The 18,158-nt window shown below is 49.2% G+C and overlaps 1 protein-coding gene across 1 annotated transcript in view; it reads left to right on the top strand.

Annotated features, from left to right (window-relative positions):
• The window catches only part of LGR6 (leucine rich repeat containing G protein-coupled receptor 6), a 215,936-nt gene that overhangs the window by 129,026 nt on the left and 68,752 nt on the right, over positions 1-18,158 (top strand). The window contains exon 5 of the mRNA XM_030561167.1: positions 8,963-9,178. Within this exon, the coding sequence (XP_030417027.1) occupies positions 8,963-9,178 (216 nt within the window). The remainder of the gene's footprint in view (positions 1-8,962; positions 9,179-18,158) is intronic.

The raw sequence follows: 18,158 nt of genomic DNA, 5'->3' as shown, positions 1-18,158 counted from the left end.
TATCACGGGTTTGGGCAGCACCCAGTGCTGTGATGCTACAGTGGTGAGCATAGTATAAGAACCTATGGAGAATAAGGGCCTTGATCCGGGCAGGGACCTCTAGGCATTGCTTTAGTGACTGACTGAGCCGGTCATAAGAGGGGCAGCTGTGCCAGATGTCTGGATTCCCAGAACCTCCATTAGCCGATCAGCTGCTTCTGTTCCTATTAGGATCCTGTATAGGGAGCTGGCTTGAGGAGTGCCTGGTTAGGATCTCATTGAAAGGCATCCAGAGGCCCCTGGCTCACTGCCAGTGACCTAATGCTACACAGCGGGCTCCAGGCCAGTTGATGTGGTGGCTCCTCTTAAGCTCGGATCCCTCGGTGGGCATGACTTGGTTGTTGTGTCGCCCTTCACTGTCCCTTTGGAAAGGAGAGGGGAGCGGCCGGCTCAGGGGGCTGGTCCTGGACTGGGCCATCTTGTGTCTGTGGTGTGCGTTCAGTGGTGCTCAGTAGTGGCCAAAGGCTGCTACCATCTCAGGGCAGGTAAGCAGCCAGTCCCTTCCCCATAAGGTTCCTCCTTGCTCCCCTCCAGTCTTCTGTCACCTGTCGCCCTTTCTCCGTTTCCCATCCCCAAGGCCTCCCTCCATTAGCCTCTGTAAAGTCTCCTCCTTCTAAGGCTCTCCCAAGAGCCTCCTTCTCCTTGGGCCCAATCTCCTTTTCCAAGGGCCTTCCTCCTCCCAGGCACTCCCTCTCCAAACCCCAGTCTCCCAGGCCTCCCCAAGCCCCATACCCCCAACCCCCATTTATCTGCCCCCTGGAGGGGGGGTAGAAGGAGATGTTGCTGCAGCTGGGCAGAGAGGAGGCCAGGGAGCTGGGGCTCCCCCCCTCCTCCCCGCAGCCAGCTCAGCCCAGGGCCGGCGCTACCATTTAGGCAGCCTAGGGCGCCAGAATAATTGGTGGGCGCCGTTTTGCCAAAGGGGGCGGCAGACGGCTCCGGTGGAGCTGCCGCAGTGGTGCCTGCGGACGGTCGGCTGCTCGCGCGGCTCCGGTGGACCTCCCGCAGGCACCACTGCGGCAGCTCCACCGGAGCCGCAGGACCAGCGTGCGGGGCGGCGAAATTGCCATCCACCTAGGGCGCTCAAACCCTAGCGCCGGTCCTGGCTCAGCCCCTACTGCCTGCGTAGGTTCCCCTTGCCACACTCCCAGCTCTGGTCTGAGCCAGGAAGGGAAGGGGCCAGGCAGCGAAGGGCTGAGCTAGTCCACCTGCAGCCTCCTGCTTGCCAAGCAAGGTAGAGAGTGGCCCCTCCTGGCAAGAAGCTGCGACTGCAACCATCGCCTGCTTGCCTTGGTCCATCTGGCTGGTCTGCGAGTGGCACAGAGACAGGAGATGGTGGGGGCGGGAGTATTCCTGCTTAGGGCCTCCAATGGGCTAGCGCTGGCTCTGCAGGGAAAAGGTGAAAGCATCTGCTGCCTCACACCCTGCACCCCTGCACCCTCTAACTCCCCTCCCCCTGCCAAAAGCAGGAGGTCACCACATCATTGCCCCCTGGGGGAGATGTGCCACCGTGCTCCCCTGTAACTAGTCACGGCTTTGACAATGGCACCTGTTGCTATTGTTATATATCATTTGTATTACTGTAGCACTTAGGAGCCCCAGCCATGGACCCCATGGCATCAAGTGCTGTACATTATATAGTAGGTATATTACAGTAGCACCTAGCAGCCCCAGCCATGGGCCAGGTCCCCATAGCGCCAGATGCTGTACATTATATAGTAGGTATATTACAGTAGCACCTACCAGCCCCAGCCATGGGCCAGGTCCCCATGGCGCCAGACACTGTACAGACACAGAACAAAGAGACACCGCCTGTCCCAAAGAGCATCAACCTGAGTCACTTCATCAGGGCAAAAGCCAGCACTCACAACCAGCTGGCCTCTAGGCTTTAGTAGTTCCAGAACCTTCATTCCAGCTTCAGCCCTCTCTGACCTGGGTTCCTGGAGGCAGAACTGGCCTAAGCTCCTGTACCAGCCCATGGGAAAGGACCAGTGTTGAGAGTCTGCCTGTTTTCCCTGGCTGAAGGCACTCTGCCCTTGAGTCTGTGCTTGCGCATTTACACCTGATTCTCCGAGGTGCTGAGCATCCCCAGTTCCCCTTCCTAAGCCAAGACCACATCAACACTAGAAAAAAGGTTTTTATTATTGAAGCACCTAGGAAGCCAGTCGTGGCCCACAACCTCATTGTGCTAGGTGCTGTACAACCACTGAACAGAGATGGACTCAGCCCCAATGAGCTTACAGGCTAGCACGTGTGCACTAGTGTGTTAAAATCCTAATGTAGACAGGGCATGTTGTCATTTTAACACATTAGCTAGGGAGCCTAGGGTTTACCTCGACCTGCCAATGTGTTACAACAACAACTTGTCTGCAATAGGATTTTAACACATTATGAACACACCCTCTCCTAGTGGAGACAAGACGTTGGAGGGTATCAGTGTTATGGGCTTTCAGTTCAGCACATTTCATGAGCACTACAAGCCTCTGCTCCCCCACTCCCACCCCAACAACACAACAGGTTAACGATGGTCAAATATTGCCACACCCAGCCTGGGCATTTGTCACTAGCTCACATTCCTTCCTCTCACAGGGAAATGCTCCTCTCTCCTTGTCCAATAAACTCGGGTGTTTGACAAATGCTGCGGTTCCCTGCAGAAACTCAGGGATCCATTCACTTCTTTGATCCCCCTCCTGAACCATTCCTCCCAGTGTCTGTCTGTCTCCTGAGGCTTTTACAAGGGAGCATCTCCCTGTGCCAAGCTGCACTGAGCAGCAGGTGGGAAGCCAAAGATCCCCAGGGGAAGGACTTGATTGCAGTGTTCCGTGTCAGCAGTCTTTTAGCCGCGCCGCCATCCCAACTTGTGTTGTGGTTGCACAGTTCCGACCGGAGGGGTTTTGGAGGTGTCTGTGGCTGGGATAACAAAGCCCTTTTGTTTCCACCAAGGGCACCGAGTGTGGAGTTTAAGCCCCGGGTTGATTTCACTGCCTGAGCATCCTTCCACGGAGGATTTCCCTGAGCCGTCTGTGCCAAGAGCAGCACTCATTGCAGTTCAAACAGAGTCTGACAATCTTTTCCATTGGGTCCTGTTCAGCAGCCAATGGCCAGAGAATGTGTTTATGTCTGGGGCTCGCAGGCCTTGCCCGGAAGTTTGCAAGAGCTGATTGGAAACTGGAAGCAGGACTAGGGGCCTCTTGCAGGTCTGATTTGTGGGCTGGCAAAGCTGCTGTGGCAGAGACTGAGCTGAGCCTCTGGAGAATTCTGGGACAAGCCTGCAAGACAGTTTTTCCCCTTTCCTCAAAATACACCAGTTTCGCTCGATCATGATTATTGCACAACGCAGGCATCAGGAGCTCCCAGAAAGTCTATGGTGGGACAGGGAATTGGACCTGGGTCTCCCAAGTCCCACATTAGCGCCCTGACCAGTGGGCCCTCCTCCAACCCATTCTGCTGGGGGCCCTTGAAGACTAATACTGGTGTGTACGGTATCCTAAGCCAATCAAGAGGAAGAATATGACCATGTGACCTGGCCTTACACTTGGTTGGCCGGTTGGAGCTTCAGTGTTTGCAGCTATCCAGAAAGGACTGGGTGTTTGCATGCGCACCATCATCAGGAGCTGGTTTGTAAACGCATGCGCCCGGATTGGAACCCAAGCTGGCGTGCAGTGCCTCTGAGCTGGGTGTCTTGCTCTGCCCTGGACCCATGGCCCAGGGTCCTCATTCATTATTTGCTGAGTAGTCCTCATTTCAAAGCTCCCACTGAAGCCAACAGGCCAGGTTCTGACTCAAGCAAAGCATCTGGGAGCTCTGACTGAGCAAAGCACTGAGGCTTTGGGCCCTAGACATTACTTAGTTATCGGAAAGGTTTTGTTGCAGTGATATCACCTCCTTCTTTTCTTATCACAGGGAACTTTTTTCCTATTACGGGAGAGTGGGTAACTCAACCGAACCTTCAAGATAAACTCAGATAAGAAGAGAGACAATTGCCTTTGAGGCACCAATTAGACATTTCTGGTGAGATCAGCTCCACGCAAGCTGAAGCAGATATGCACGCGGGTGCAAAGAGACAGCTTCATCACATGACCTAGCTCCTTGCCAGGAAGTGCAGTCTCAGATCGGAGCAAGGAGGCTGCCTATTCCATGCTCTGCCTGTGCCATTCCCGGATCCTCAGACATAATAAGGGCAGCAGTACAGTGGTCTCCCTGGGCACTGCCGCCTTCCTTTCAGCCCATCTGCCGGGGAAATGCCAGCCTTGCAAGAGAAAATGCAGCATGCCCCACCTGGTTTTGGGATAGGATAAAGTGGGCAGGGCTCCAGCGTGACGCTGCTCATGATATTTTAGTGGCTTTCTCATTTTCCATAGATCAGAGGCAGTTTAATGTTCTCCATGCTCCTAAAAGCAGCAAAGAATCCTGTGGCACCTTATAGACTAACAGATGTTTTGGAGCATGAGCTTTCGTGGGTGAATACCCACTTCGTCAGATGCATCTGATGAAGTGGGTATTCACCCACGAAAGCTCATGCTCCAAAACATCTGTTAGTCTATAAGGTGCCACAGGATTCTTTGCTGCTTTTACAGATCCAGACTAACACAGCTACCCCTCTGATAATTGACTCCATGCTCCTAAAAAGTCTGTGACTCTGCATTCTGTCTGTGAGACGGTCCCGGCAGATTTATGCACTGTTGTTAAATCTGCCTGTATCCTGCAGTGAGATATGAACTGGGGCAGAAAGGGAGCAACCCTGCCAGCTGAGCTAATGGAGCGTCCCCCTGGCCTGCTCAGCTGGGGCGTTGATAGGCTTTCATGTATTGTGCAAACATCCATTTGTTAGGACGGGTTTCTGAAGCCATCCAAGTCTCTGTGGGCTTGTTTACGTGAGAAACTTGCAGCAGTTCAGCGTGAACATTAGGATGTCCCAGTGGTTACAGCACTCACTGGGAGTTGAGAGAGAGAGAGAGACCCCCAGTCATGCTCCTGCTGTGTCACAGCCTTTCTAGGTGACCTTGGATGAGTCACTTAGTCTCTCAAGCCTGGATCCGCAAAAGGGACTTAGGCGTTGTGACAAAAACCACAGGAACAATATTAAGATCCACAAAACCAAGTTAGGCACCAGGGCTCTCTATAGAATGAAGGTGGAGAAGCAGGCACCTTTGAATGTAGTAAACATGCGAGGTGCAGTGGGAGCTAGCCAATGGGAGATGCCAGTGAGAGTGCTAAGCCCTCCCCTGCTCTGAGCTTGGCGCCAAAGTCCGGGCTGCAGGGAGGCACCTGGCTCTTCTTGTGGTTCACACACTGAGGGAAGACAGATATTCAGGCAGGTGCTCAGAGGCATCCACGCAAAATAGCTGTAGGGGAGAAGAGGAGGACCACCCTGATAATCTTCAGTGCAGGATTTATGGCACTCTCACCTGGGAGGTGGCTGATCCTTGTTAAAACGCTTCCCCCTCCTCTGGCAGAGAGGGATTTGAACTGGGAGTCACCCAGGTCCCGAGTGCATGCCATAATCTTCAGCCCAGTGTTATCAGGGAGGGGGAAGTTGGTGTGGAGTTGGGGCGGCCTCTGAACACATCTACTGGATTGAGCCCCACACGTGACCTAAGCATCCAAGCTCTTGTCTTTCCCAGTTTGTGAACTGCCCTAAGGCTTAGGTGGGAGATAGGCGCTCCAGCACCTAGATTGAGGTGCACTGCGCATGCTCAGAGGCAGAAACGTTTACTCCAAAAACATAAGCACTGAGCAGTTTTAGGTGTCTACAGGGTTAGGTGGTCACCAGCGGGAGTTTTGTGGAGCACAATGGCGCCTAAAAATGGTGCTGTGCCTCAGTTTCCCCCATACGATGAGGATAATAGCACTGCCCTACCTCCCAGCCATGTTGGGAGGACAAATACAGCAAAAATTGTGAGCTTCTCAGATCTTATGGCATTGGGGGCTATATGGGGGGATACGACAGAGAGGTTTAAGGTCAGACCTGGTCTGTATTAATATTAGTATAACAGGGCCAATGGTATGTCTACACTGCAGACAGAGGTCTGATTGCAGTATTGCAGACATACCTGAGCTAATTGTAATCTTGCTAGTGAATCTGCAACAGCTTGGGGTTCAGTGTGGGCGGGCCACCTGAGCACTCTTGTGCCACAGCGCCTCTGCTGTTGTTAGGCTAGATTCAAGACACGCTGCAGTCACACTTCCAGTTGCAGTGTAGACACATCCTCACACAGCCCCAGTGCAGGGGAGTAAAGGATAGCTGACCTGACCCCAAACTGTGAGACGCAAGCACCCTGCTACTATGAACAGCTTGGGGGATAGATGGCTCTGGTTCTGCTGCATCAGTGATCTGCCTTACTTCTCCTTAATCGAGACAGAAATGTAGGCCCATTTGCTAGCTCTGTCTGTATCGATTTAGTGCCTGTTTTCCATAGCAGGGTAGCATCTGCAGCTGTCTCACCACCAACCCTAGCTAGCAGCCAATCAGTGTTTCCCCTCAGTACCACTGAAAGGCAAAGGATGGTGAAATCCCCACGCACCGTGTTATCCAGGGCCAGTGCTTCCATTTAGGCCACCTAGGCAGTCACCTAGGGCACCAGGATTTGGGGGGGTGGCATTTTGCCGCCCTCGGCAGCAATTCGGCGCTCTGGGTCGGCGGCGACAATTCTGCGGCTGCTCCTTCACTCGCTCCGGGACCCGCTGCAGAAGTGCCCTGAAGACCAGGAGCGCGGAAGGACCCCCCTGCCGCAGAATTGCCACCAACGACCGGGAGTGCGGAAGGACCCTCACCTAGGGCGCCAAAAACCCTAGCGCCACTTCTGGTGTTATCGTATGTAAAACTGGGCTTAACTCTGCCAGCCAAGGCTCACGTGCACAAGGACCATTCAGATTAAATTAGTAGAGACTCCAGTAGGAATCAGAGTCCTGTTGTGGTAGCAGCTGTCTACACACTGTAAGAGGCTGTCCCTGGCCCACGGAGTTTACAAACTACATAGTCAAATCAGGTTTATCATCCTCCTTCTACAAAGGCACTGCCCCAGGTCACACAGGAAGTCTGTGACTGAGGTGGAATTTGGAGCCAGATCTTCTGAGACTCAGCTCATTTCTTTAACCACAACACCATCCTCTGCTCAGGGTACTTCCCCTTATGTTCTGAGGGATAGTCCACCCTCTGTGTCAGTTCTTCTTTTCTTAAGGCTTAAAGTTAGAAGGGGACAAAAAAAATGTAAATTCTTTTTCCCTGGAAATTTTGAAAAATGTGTAGTCTTTTTAAACTTGCTGTGAAATTTCTTTTTCTATGAAAATGTAATGTGAAAAAGATTAGCTTTTGAAAAACATTTTCAATAAAGCAGTATGCTATGGGGTAAAAGAGATCTGGTTTCCAACCCCCACCCTCCAAGCAATAATATTTATCTTACTGAAAATGAAAATGTACCAAAAAAATGACAGCTGTTTGTTTCCATTGTTTAGCCCCTCCTCCCCACCCACCCCACCCCCAAAACACAGACATTTTCAGCAAAACCACACAAAAATTTTGCCACACAAAAATTTGTTTTGGTTAAAAAGCTAGTAATTGTCCAAAAATGTTTTGATGAAAAATTTTGACCAGGTTTTCTTAAACACAACGTGTGCTTCAGTAAGTTTTGGTGTCTTGGTGTCTTGATGTCTTGAAGAAAAAACAATGTGCCAACCTTTGCCCTGAATTATAGTCCATGTAACTGTGTTAACAGGGTATAAGACAGGGCAGAAATTTGTCCATAGTCATTTATCATATCGGTTCCTAGGCAGAAAGACACATCAAACTATCTTGCTTATTTCTTATGGGTAAAAGAGTTAATCTCATTGCAGCTAAGGTGAAGCTGGAGGATATCACTGATTTTTGGTAGATTTTTGCTGTTGGTATAGTTTATCGGAAGAATTTTGATGGAACAGTTTTCTGTTGGAAAAAACGATTTTGTCAGAATCTAAACATGTCACAGGAACATGTTGATTTCAACAAAATTTTTGACAGGAAAAAGTTGAAACAAATCATTTCGATCTCACTTTTCAACAAGGTTTGGTTTGACTATCACTTTGAGTCATTTCATTTTGACTTTAGTATCCAATTAAAAATTAAATTTAATGTTACATTATAGTTACAGATAATAGTCAGTAGAATACATATGTTCTACATTTTATATTATGATGTTTTGACATCAAAATGAAATGTTTGCACCTTATTGAAATGAAACAGTTTGATATTATTGAAAAAAAAATCTTTGAATTATTCTGAATGCAAATCTTTCAGAATTTTTGTTCCTGGGGAAATTTGGAACAAAATCAAATTTCAAAGGCAGAATTTCTCATGGAACAGAATTTCCAGTTTCTGACCAGCTCCAGTCATTGGGTTTTCATGACTGTAAAGAGTAGTTGGACTAAGACCTGAACTCCTATGACCCAGAGAGCATCTTCTGAGACATGGTCTGATGGATGCTCACCACCGATGGTCCCTCCCTCCTTGTCTTTGGTTTCCGAGTCAGGCATTCATATCTAATCCAGGACCCCAGGAATTCAGTCATTCCTGGCTGGCAGCTGTTCGGCACATCTATATGAAATAAGATGATATGTCTTAGTCCAGTTACATTGTTAGAAATACCATCAGAACTGGCAGTTGGCAACCTTGGGAGGGGCAAAGGTTTGAATGAGCTACACAAATGAACTACCCTCAAGGTCCCATAAGAGGTGCTGCTAGGTCACGGTTGCAGCACCTGTCCTGGGCAGTGCTTGGAACATTGCGCTGTGGCTTTCCTTTGCTTTAATTGCTTTTTACAGACCAGCTCCAGCTCCAGTGCTTTCAATTTCTCATGAGTCAGCGGCAAGAAACCCACTTAACTAACAATAGAGGCACATCATGCAGCACTGGGTGAACCTCTTACTCATCCACACTGTTTCTTTCCCCCAGACGCCTGGATGCAAACCTGATTTCCGTGGTGCCCAAGAAGAGCTTTGAGGGACTGCCCTCCTTACGTCACTTGTGGCTGGATGATAATGCCCTGACAGAGATCCCTGTCCAAGCTCTCAATAACCTTCCAGCGCTGCAGGCCATGACGCTGGCTCTCAACCTGATCTGGCACATTCCTGATTACGCCTTTCAGAACCTCAGCAGCCTCGTTGTACTGTAAGCTGTCGACATTCACTGTACATTTATAGGCTGTTTGTATTTATGTGTGTGTGAGAATGAGCAATGCCACTCTCTAGTGGCCAGGCCAAGACGATCCGGGTAAAAGATCTACTATTGCTGCCACATAAAGAAGATCTCTTTTAGCTCAAATGGTAGAAACCAGTGTTTTGAATTGAGCTGATTTAAAAAATGCTAATTATTTGTCATACGAATTTTTTAAATTGTTTTTCTTTCTACATTTTCCACATTTTTTTTCAGTGTTTCAATGAAAAACCATGACGTTTTCATTTTCTGAAAACTGGTTTGTGTAAAAATGTTCTAGTTTTCCAAACCGAAACCCCACATATTTTAATGAAAATATGTACCAAAAAGTTTCTGGCTTTTCATTTTAAAAAAAAAAAACTGGAAAATTTCTACCAAAGTTTCTGCAAAATTTTTCGTTTTTTGTCAAAAAGCCTTTTTTTGTTGGAAAGAAACTTTGACCAAAAACGTTCCTAACCACTCCGGGTTTGGGAGGTGACGTACAACAGTTCTGATCTCAGCACTGTGTGTGTGAGAGAGATGAAATGATCAGTGGCTAGGGGGCTACTATTCTTTGTAATAATTCTAAACCTACTTGGTACTTTCTAGATTCTTTTTACTGTACAATTGGAATATAAAGACATAATTTACATTATATTGAACAGTCTAGGAAAATGATACTGCTTCCAATGACTGCTCCACTCCAGATGGAATACATTTATTTCACAGGCACTGAGAAACAGTAAACACTCTACAATCTGTAATTATATGGCAAATGGATGCTTTGTAATTTCATACTGGGAAGCATCCCTTACATTAACTGGGGGCTTACATGTTATTTGTCTTCTAAATGGAAACTTACATCTGCAAATTAGTTGGCAGTTTCTTGGTTGGTATGTTGATTAGTAAGTTAAAGTAATTGCCAAGTAGCTCAGAACCCCTCTGTCAGGGTTCCTTCCCCACTCTGAACTCTAGGGTACAGATGTGGGGACCCGCATGAAAGCCCCATAAGCTCTCTATGTACATACAATAGTTGCAGGCTTGCTTATGGGAGGTAAAATGGAGTGCTACATTATACACGTGTTTTGTAGCCAGCGATAAAGTATCATCAACATTTGGTGCTTAGGGAAAGCTTAGCAATTGCATAGATCTCAGAAGAAAAGTCATTTGCTGAAGCCGTATAGAACTATACACTTTTCAAACTTTTATTAAATATTGACTTCAGCTGCTTAGATGGAACGTAAAATCACATTGGGGAGAAATACTAGCAACAGCTTGAGCAATGTCAGATAATCAGTTTGTTTTCACACAGGATAGAACCGAATGTAGTCATCCCAAGGCACTTACAGTCATCAGTTCAACCACTAGTGATGCCATTTGGCTTCAACTGCCTTTCATAGAATCATAGAATATCAGGGTTGGAAGGGACCTCAGGAGGTCATCTAGTCCAACCCCCTGCTCAAAGCAGGACCAATTCCCAAATAAATCATCCCAGCCAGGGCTTTGTCAAGCCTTACCTTACCTCTAAGGAGGGAGATTCCACCACCTTCCTAGGTAACCCGTTCCAGTGCTTCACCACCTTCCTAGTGAAATAGTGTTTCCTAATATCCAACCTAAACCTCCCCCACTGCAACTTGAGACCATTGCTCCTTGTTCTGTCATCTGGTACCACTGAGAACAATCTAGATCCATCCTCTTTGGAACCCCATTTCAGGTAGTTGAAAGCAGCTCTCAAATCCCCCTTCATTCTTCTCTTTTGCAGACTAAACAGTCCCAGTTCCCTCAGCTTCTCCACATAAGTCATGTGCTCCAGCCCCTTAATCATTTTTGTTGCCCTCTGCTGGACTCTTCCCAAATTTTCCACATCCTTCTTGTAGCGTGGGGCCCAAAACTGGACTGTTATCTCAACCTCAAAAGCATGCCGCTCTCATACTGGGAATCCCAAATCTTGGGTGGAAAGAAACTTCTTCGCTATGGTGGGAAAACAGAAGAGTCCTTGACTACAAGACAGAAAGGAGCACCGTCCCGCAGATGGCTGGATATGGGAGTTGTGTTGGAGCCTAACCAGACATTGTGGGAGATCATTCAGGATTTTTGTGGGGCTCACAAGTGTCCCGCAGAACCAGCCACACAAATTGCCACCATGCTCACGGTTTCCCCATGTTGGCACCTAGCCCACAGAAGAGCTGGTGCTCCCCTTGTGCCCCAATCCATGAGCTGCTTTGCTCCATGCTCAGCCTCAGACGAGGCTAACAAGCTTTCCGAAACCTCAGCAAAGAATCTCAGCCCACCAGCCAGTAAAACTTCCCCACCATCATGCAAAGAGCATGTGCCTGTCCAGGTGTGAGTAGGCAAACTTGCACATGCAGGGAGAAGAGAGGCTAGCCGCTGCCATAAACTTAAGTACCCTTCTAGTCTGGGAGTTATTTAACATGAGCACCTGTGGAAGAGGGGAGCTAAGAGCAGATGTGGAGGAGCACCAGGAAAAAGCTGTCATTTATAGGCTGATTAACGCTCACAGACGCCCCTCATCAGCAGTTTTGTAGCTGAGAACACGACCTTCCCAGATGCAGCAACGTGCTTTCCTGCTCCGCACACCTTGGGCCTTTGGGAAAGACACAGCTGATCATCCGGTGATAATGGGATGAACCCATAGCAAAATATACCTGCTTCAATCTGGAATAAATTAGGGGCTTCAGCCTCTGCTTATAAATTACACTCCCAACTGAGGAATTCCCTGACCCGTTCCCATTTCTGCTGCAGGTTTGTAACAAGGGTTGCAGAGTGTTTTGAAAGCAGGCCCCAATGTAATCACTCCACCATGCGTCCCTTCCCTGTCTTTGATAACTGCAGCTTCCTTTGCTGTGAGTGTTAGCACAGTGATGTTGAGGGCTGGCTTGTTTGATATGGGGAAGGGGAAGGGGGCATGAAGGGGTTGGGAATGGACACTGAGACTTTCACTCCGGAGTCTGACCCAGCATGACAGGGACAGAATGTCACTTAGCATCTGTGAGTAGGGCTGGTTGAAAAAATTCCATCAAAACTGGTTTTTGACTGAAAATTGGGATTTTTGACAAAATAAAAAAAATTTTCATTGAAAACCAGAAATATTTCAATTTGGATATGCTACCACTGTGCATCATGGGAATTATAGTTTATCATAGAAATGTAGGACTGGAAGAGACTTCGGTAGGTCATCTGGTCCAGGCTCCTGCTCTGAGGCAGGACTAAGTATTATCTAGATCATCCCTGACAGGTGTTTGTCTAACCTGTTCCTAGAAACTTCCAGTGACGGAGTTTCCATAATCTCCCTAGGCAACTTGTTCCCGTGTGTAACTACTGTACCCTCACAGGAAGCTTTCCCTAAAGTCTAACCTAAATCTCCCTTGCTCCAATTTAAGCCCATTACATCTTGGCCTGTCCTCCATAGTTAAGGAGAACAATTTATCACTTTCCTCTTTAAAACATCCTTTTATGTACTTGAAGACTGTTATCATGTCCTCTCTGTCTTCTCTTCTCCAGACTAAACAAACCCAGTATTTTCAATCTTTCCTTGTCATCTTTTCTAGACTTTTAATCATTTTTGTTGCTCTCCTCTGGACTTTCTCCAATTTGCTCACATCTTTCCCGAAGCGTGGTGCCCAGAACTGGACACAGAACTCCAGCTGAGTGCTGAGTGGAAGAATTACTTCTCACGTCTTGCTTTAGTTACGTCATGTCCCCATTCTCCTCTATGGGCTGAACTCCCAGGCTGGACTGCATCTTCCAGGATCCGCCAGCACCAGGGACTCCCCCGACACGCTGCATCCCCCGCTCCTTGGGGCATCATGAACGTATTGCAGGGATTGATTCAGTGGTTAGGAGAATGGCTTTTCCTGGTGGGCAGCATCTCTCACTTTCCCCACGAACCCAGCCAGGAATATCTAACCTGCTGCCTTTCTCTGGGGAGAGAGATGGGAGGCCACAAAGACAAGCCCTGGCTGCAATTACCCGGGAAGAGATGGGGAGACAGACTGACCAGGCTGAGATGGTGTTTGCCACCAGGGCACCTAGCCTGTCACTCCAGGCAGGGAGGTCCTGGCTGTGCTTTGTTCTTTCAAAGGCCTAATAAACGCAGAGCAGAGGGTGGGGCTCAGTAAGCCTCTGGCGTTTGTGTGGGGAAATCTGGTCTCTATCATGCCATGCCATGGCTGCATTTCCTCTTGTCAGCACGACCCTGAGCAGAGCAGCTAAGGGTGACTGGGCCATGACAGCTGAGCTGCCCTCTGTCCCTGGAGCTGGTAGAAGGGCGTGCTTCCATTGCAGTGCTGCTGGCTTGATAAAGACCATGGGCTGTCCTGCTCTCAGTCACAAGCGGGGAAATTCCTCTGAAGTCACTGCAGATCTACAGCAGCACGAGCGATGCCAGGAACCCCGCCCCCCAGAGCCCTGTCTTGTCACATGGCCAAGAGTGCTCAACTCCATGACAAACAGCCTGACTTAGGTGCCCATCCTCTTGGTATCAAAGGTTGGCCTTCAGGCTTGCTGTGCTTTGCAGCAAGTGAGCTCTCACTCAACCCCTCTGCTCTTCAGCATGGGAGGGATGAAAATGTGGCAGATGTCACTCAAAAGTGGATGAGAGGAACTGGAGCAACAATATTGCATACCCTCAGATGTCCAGAAGTCCCTTCAGGAACATACTGCATATTCAGGGCCCCACAGGCTTTGGGAAGTTGTAGCATGTGGGGGAATGGGTCAAATCAGGGATCAGCTGATCTCTGTGCCGGTTACCTCCTGGTGGTCACGTGGGGAAATACACCCTCTTGCTATTACTACCAGTGGGGTTCTGCTCTGTGGAGGGGGCTTGCTTCATGGCCAAGAGAGAAGGCTTCCATGTTTGGGAGCCCAACTGGAGGCACAAGGGGTCTGATTTCCAGGGAGGCGGGGGAAGCTGAGCATCCCCAGCTCAAGTTGACTTTAGTGGGAGCTTTGGGGACCCAGCACCTCTGAATATCAGACCCTCAGTGTCTCAAGCTAGGTTCCCCAAATTTGGGGTCTTCTGATAAAATAGCTGTTGCATTGGTATGTATCTCTGTTTCGCCATCTGTAAAGTGGGGTTAATGACCCATAACTTCAAAAGACACCTTTGAACCTTTAGTATTAAGAAAATACATGGAGCATCTGGGCTCCATGTCTTGGCATTTTAGTCCACAAAAGCTACTTCTCTCTCTCTGAGGGTTGAGCACTTTTCCTGGAGAAAGGTGAGTTTCTATCTCTAGTACTCATAGAAGAGATTAATAGCACTCTCTGAAATCCCCAGCTGTTGTCAATTCCCGCTGATTTTATTCATCTCCAAATGAGTCTAACCACTGCTACCCACTGCTCGGGGTTGTCCAGGTGAATTTGCACAGTTCCCGTGACCAGGTGCCTCTACTGATCTTGGGATTTTGAATGGGTTTTGGCCAAGACCAAGCCATGACACTGTCCTATGTCATCCGAGGTGTTCACAGTGCGTGGCGAGACCCCAACTCATTTCAGACTTTGAATTCGATCCAAGGCAATGGAATACAAGTGACCGGTGAGAAAATGAAGCTGGTCACATTGATCCTTCAAGAGAAAAAATGGAAACATTTAGAAATGAAAGTGATGGAGATTCCACCACTTTCCTTGGTAGTATGTGCCAATGGTTAATCATCCTCACTGTTAAAAATTTGTTTCTAATTTGAATTTGTCTGGCCTTAACTTCCAGTCATTGATGAGAACATAAGAACGGCCAGACTGAGTCAGACCAAAGGTCCATCTAGCCCAGTATCCTGTCTTCTGACAGTGGCTGGTGCCAGGTGCCCCAGAGGGAATGAACAGCTTCTGGCAAACAGAGGCTAGGATACCATCACCACCCTCACCATTGATTTTTGTTCTGCCTTTCTCTCCTTGATCCAAGAGCCTGTCGCACCCCATATTTTCTCCCCATGAAGGCACTTACACACTGTGGTCAAGTCACCTCATGATCTGATTAATAAGCTAATCAGATTGCATTTTGTAAATTTCCCACTCTAAGGCATTTTTTCCAGCCCACAAATCATTCTTATGGCTCTTCTCTGCACTCTTTCCAAAATTTCAATGTTGTTTTTAAAATGTGGACGCCAGAATTGGATGCAGTATTCTTGTATTGGTCCCTCCAAGGCCATATACAGGCTTAAAATCCCCTCCCTACTCACTACTCCCCTGTTTATACATCCTTGGGTTCTTAACAGACTGGTATCATTGGCACTAATTCTTTCCCCTTTTTTGTAGTCGTTGCACTTAATAGGCAGAACGACCGAGCTGCTCTCTTCCCTGGAGACTTCCAAGTGGTGGGGGGAGGCTGTACTGCTACTGTCTGTGCCGTGCTTGTTGCTAGACACAGGACTTTGTTCTCCAGGGATTCTTTCACCCAAAGGAAAAGATATTTGAAAATAAGAACGAAAAGGAAAACGAGACAATTTGCCAGAAGACTTCCGCAAGGAGAATTTGGAATAAATCCTGTTTTAATCGGGTGCAGGGCTACAGCCTGTTTAGAGAGCTTTTAATGGGACGAGAGACCCCTGTTGGGATTTGCTATTTGTTCTTTATTGGAGGCAGGTGGCTCCTGTAATTTTTTCCTGATGTGCTTTTCCAGTTTCCCAGACTGCAGTGCAGTCACAACAGATGCAAGGCTGTCTCTCGCCTGGTTGCTTTTCTGATGGAAAGAAACATGTTCAACAACAAATCACGCCTCTTTTCAGCGGGGTGCATGTGCTCGTCTAACTCCACAGGGGAGGGAGCCCATTTCAAAGTGCAGACAGCCACAGTGATGCATGCTACTTACATGCCAATATAAACTCTCAGTGCTCCTTCTGGATGCCACGCCAGTGGGGAGACCAACTCTGACTCCTGAGTGAGTTGGATCCCTGTTTCAGGCAGATCCACTGGATTTTCTTCTGCTCCATCACTTGCAAGTTGAGCTATTGTAACCCTGTGTGTTACAGGTCCCCCTCTGTGCTGATCCCCAGAGGATACGAATTGATCAAAGCTGCAGCTTGAGAGCCTGGCACGCTGGATCAAGCTGCAGCACTCATGCTTCAGCTCTGGAGGCTTCAGCTCAGTCCCAAGTGTTCTGGTTGTTGTGCAATTACTCTCCTCTGTACAACTTGAGTCTCGAGAGCTGGGAACATTTCGGGGTTCTCAGCATGCCTGGATGTCTCCCTTTTTTCAACAGCCTCTGAAGAACCATGCACCCAGCATATGTCAGCAGCTAAACCAGAGTTGGAGAACAAGCTTTCTGATGCCCCTGTTGGCTGCAATTTCTTTTCCCCTTATTTATTTGGATGGTTGGTTTTTGGATTCGTGGTCTTTTACAGATAGATTTAAAAAGTTGGGCTTGATCTTCCCCTGGTGTGAATCAGCCTCGGTCTATTAAATCAGTGCATCTTTGCTGGTTTTCACTGGCTGAGGTTCTGGACCATAGCAGGGTCAAAAATCATGAACAATAGCTAGGACTGGATTTTGTTTTGTGTAGATTCTTATACCCAGGATGGACTGTGCTCTGATTAATCCAGAAGTTAATAGGTTAGAGGCAGCAGTGCTTAATTTGTGCCAGGGCTGAGCCCCAACACCTCTAGGGTTGGCAGCTCAGAGCCCCGGAACCTGTGGGCTTCCCACGTCAGTTATGAAAATTAAAAAATGGCGTGAGCCCCAGCACCTCTTACATTACAAATTCGGCACTGGGAAGCAGGAACCACTGGGTGAAAGCTCTGGCCTGTGTTACACAGGAGGTCCGACTAGGTGATCATAATGGTCCCTTCTGGCCTCGGAATCTATAAGCTGAAATTGACTACATGTTTGTTGGGAGAGTTGGGCTCAGGTGAGCCATGTATGATGAGGCGCTCAGGTGAGCCAGGTGTGCCAATGGCAGTGTTCAGGTGAGCTGTGTGTGCCAACAGCGGTGCTCAGGTGAGCCATGTGTGCCAGCGGCGGTGCTCAGGTGAGCCAGGTGTGCCAACGGCAGTGCTTAGGTGAGCTGGGTGTGCCAACGGCGGTGCTCAGATGAGCCATGTGTTCCAACAGCAGTGCTCAGCTGAGCCGGGTGTGCCAACGGCGGTGCTCAGATGAGCCATGTGTTCCAACAGCAGTGCTCAGCTGAGCCGGGTGTTCCAGGGGCAGTGCTCAGGTGAGCTGGGTGTGCCAATGGTGGTGCTCAGGTGAGCTGAGTGTGCCAGCGGTGGCACTCAGGTGAGCCGTGTCTGCCAGCGGTGGTGCTCAGGTGAGCTGTATATGCCAGCGGCAGTGCTCAGTTGAGCCGGGTGTGCCAGAGGCGGTACCCAGGTGAGCCATGTGTGCCAGAGGCAGTGCTCAGGTGAGCTGGGTGTGCTAACGGCAGTGCTCAGGTGATCTGTGGGTGCCAACAGCGGTGCTCAGATGAGCCATGTGTTCCAACGGCAGTGCTCAGGTGAGCTGGGTGTACCAGTGGCAGTGCTCAGGTGAGCTGCATGTGCCAACGGCGGTGCTCAGGTGAGCTGGGTGTGCCAATGGCAGTGCTCAGGTGAGCTGCGTGTGCCAACAGCGGTGCTCAGGTGAGCCGGATGTGGCAGCGGTGGTGCTCAGGTGAGCTGTGTGTGCCAACGGCGGTGCTCAGGTGAGCCGGATGTGCCAGCGGCGGTGCCCAGGTGAGCCATGTGTGCCAGTGGTGGTGCTCAGGTGAGCCGTGCGTGCCAGCGGTGGTGCTCAGGTGAACTGTGTGTGCCAGTGGTGGTGCTCAGGTGAGCTGTATGTGCCAACGGCGGTGCTCAGGTGAGCCGGATGTGCCAGCGGCGGTGCTCAGGTGAGCCATGTGTGCCAGCAGTGGTGCTCACGTGAGACGGGTGTGCCAATGGCAGTGCTCAGGTGAGCCATGTGTGCCAGTGGCGGTGCTCAGGTGAGCCGGGTGTGCCAGTGGCAGTGCTCAGGTGAGCCAGGTGTG

Source organism: Gopherus evgoodei, chromosome 4 (assembly GCF_007399415.2).
Source record: "Gopherus evgoodei ecotype Sinaloan lineage chromosome 4, rGopEvg1_v1.p, whole genome shotgun sequence".
Lineage (NCBI taxonomy): Eukaryota > Metazoa > Chordata > Testudines > Testudinidae > Gopherus > Gopherus evgoodei.
Note: the sequence above shows the minus strand (reverse complement) of the source record. Positions and strands in the feature narration are given on the sequence as shown.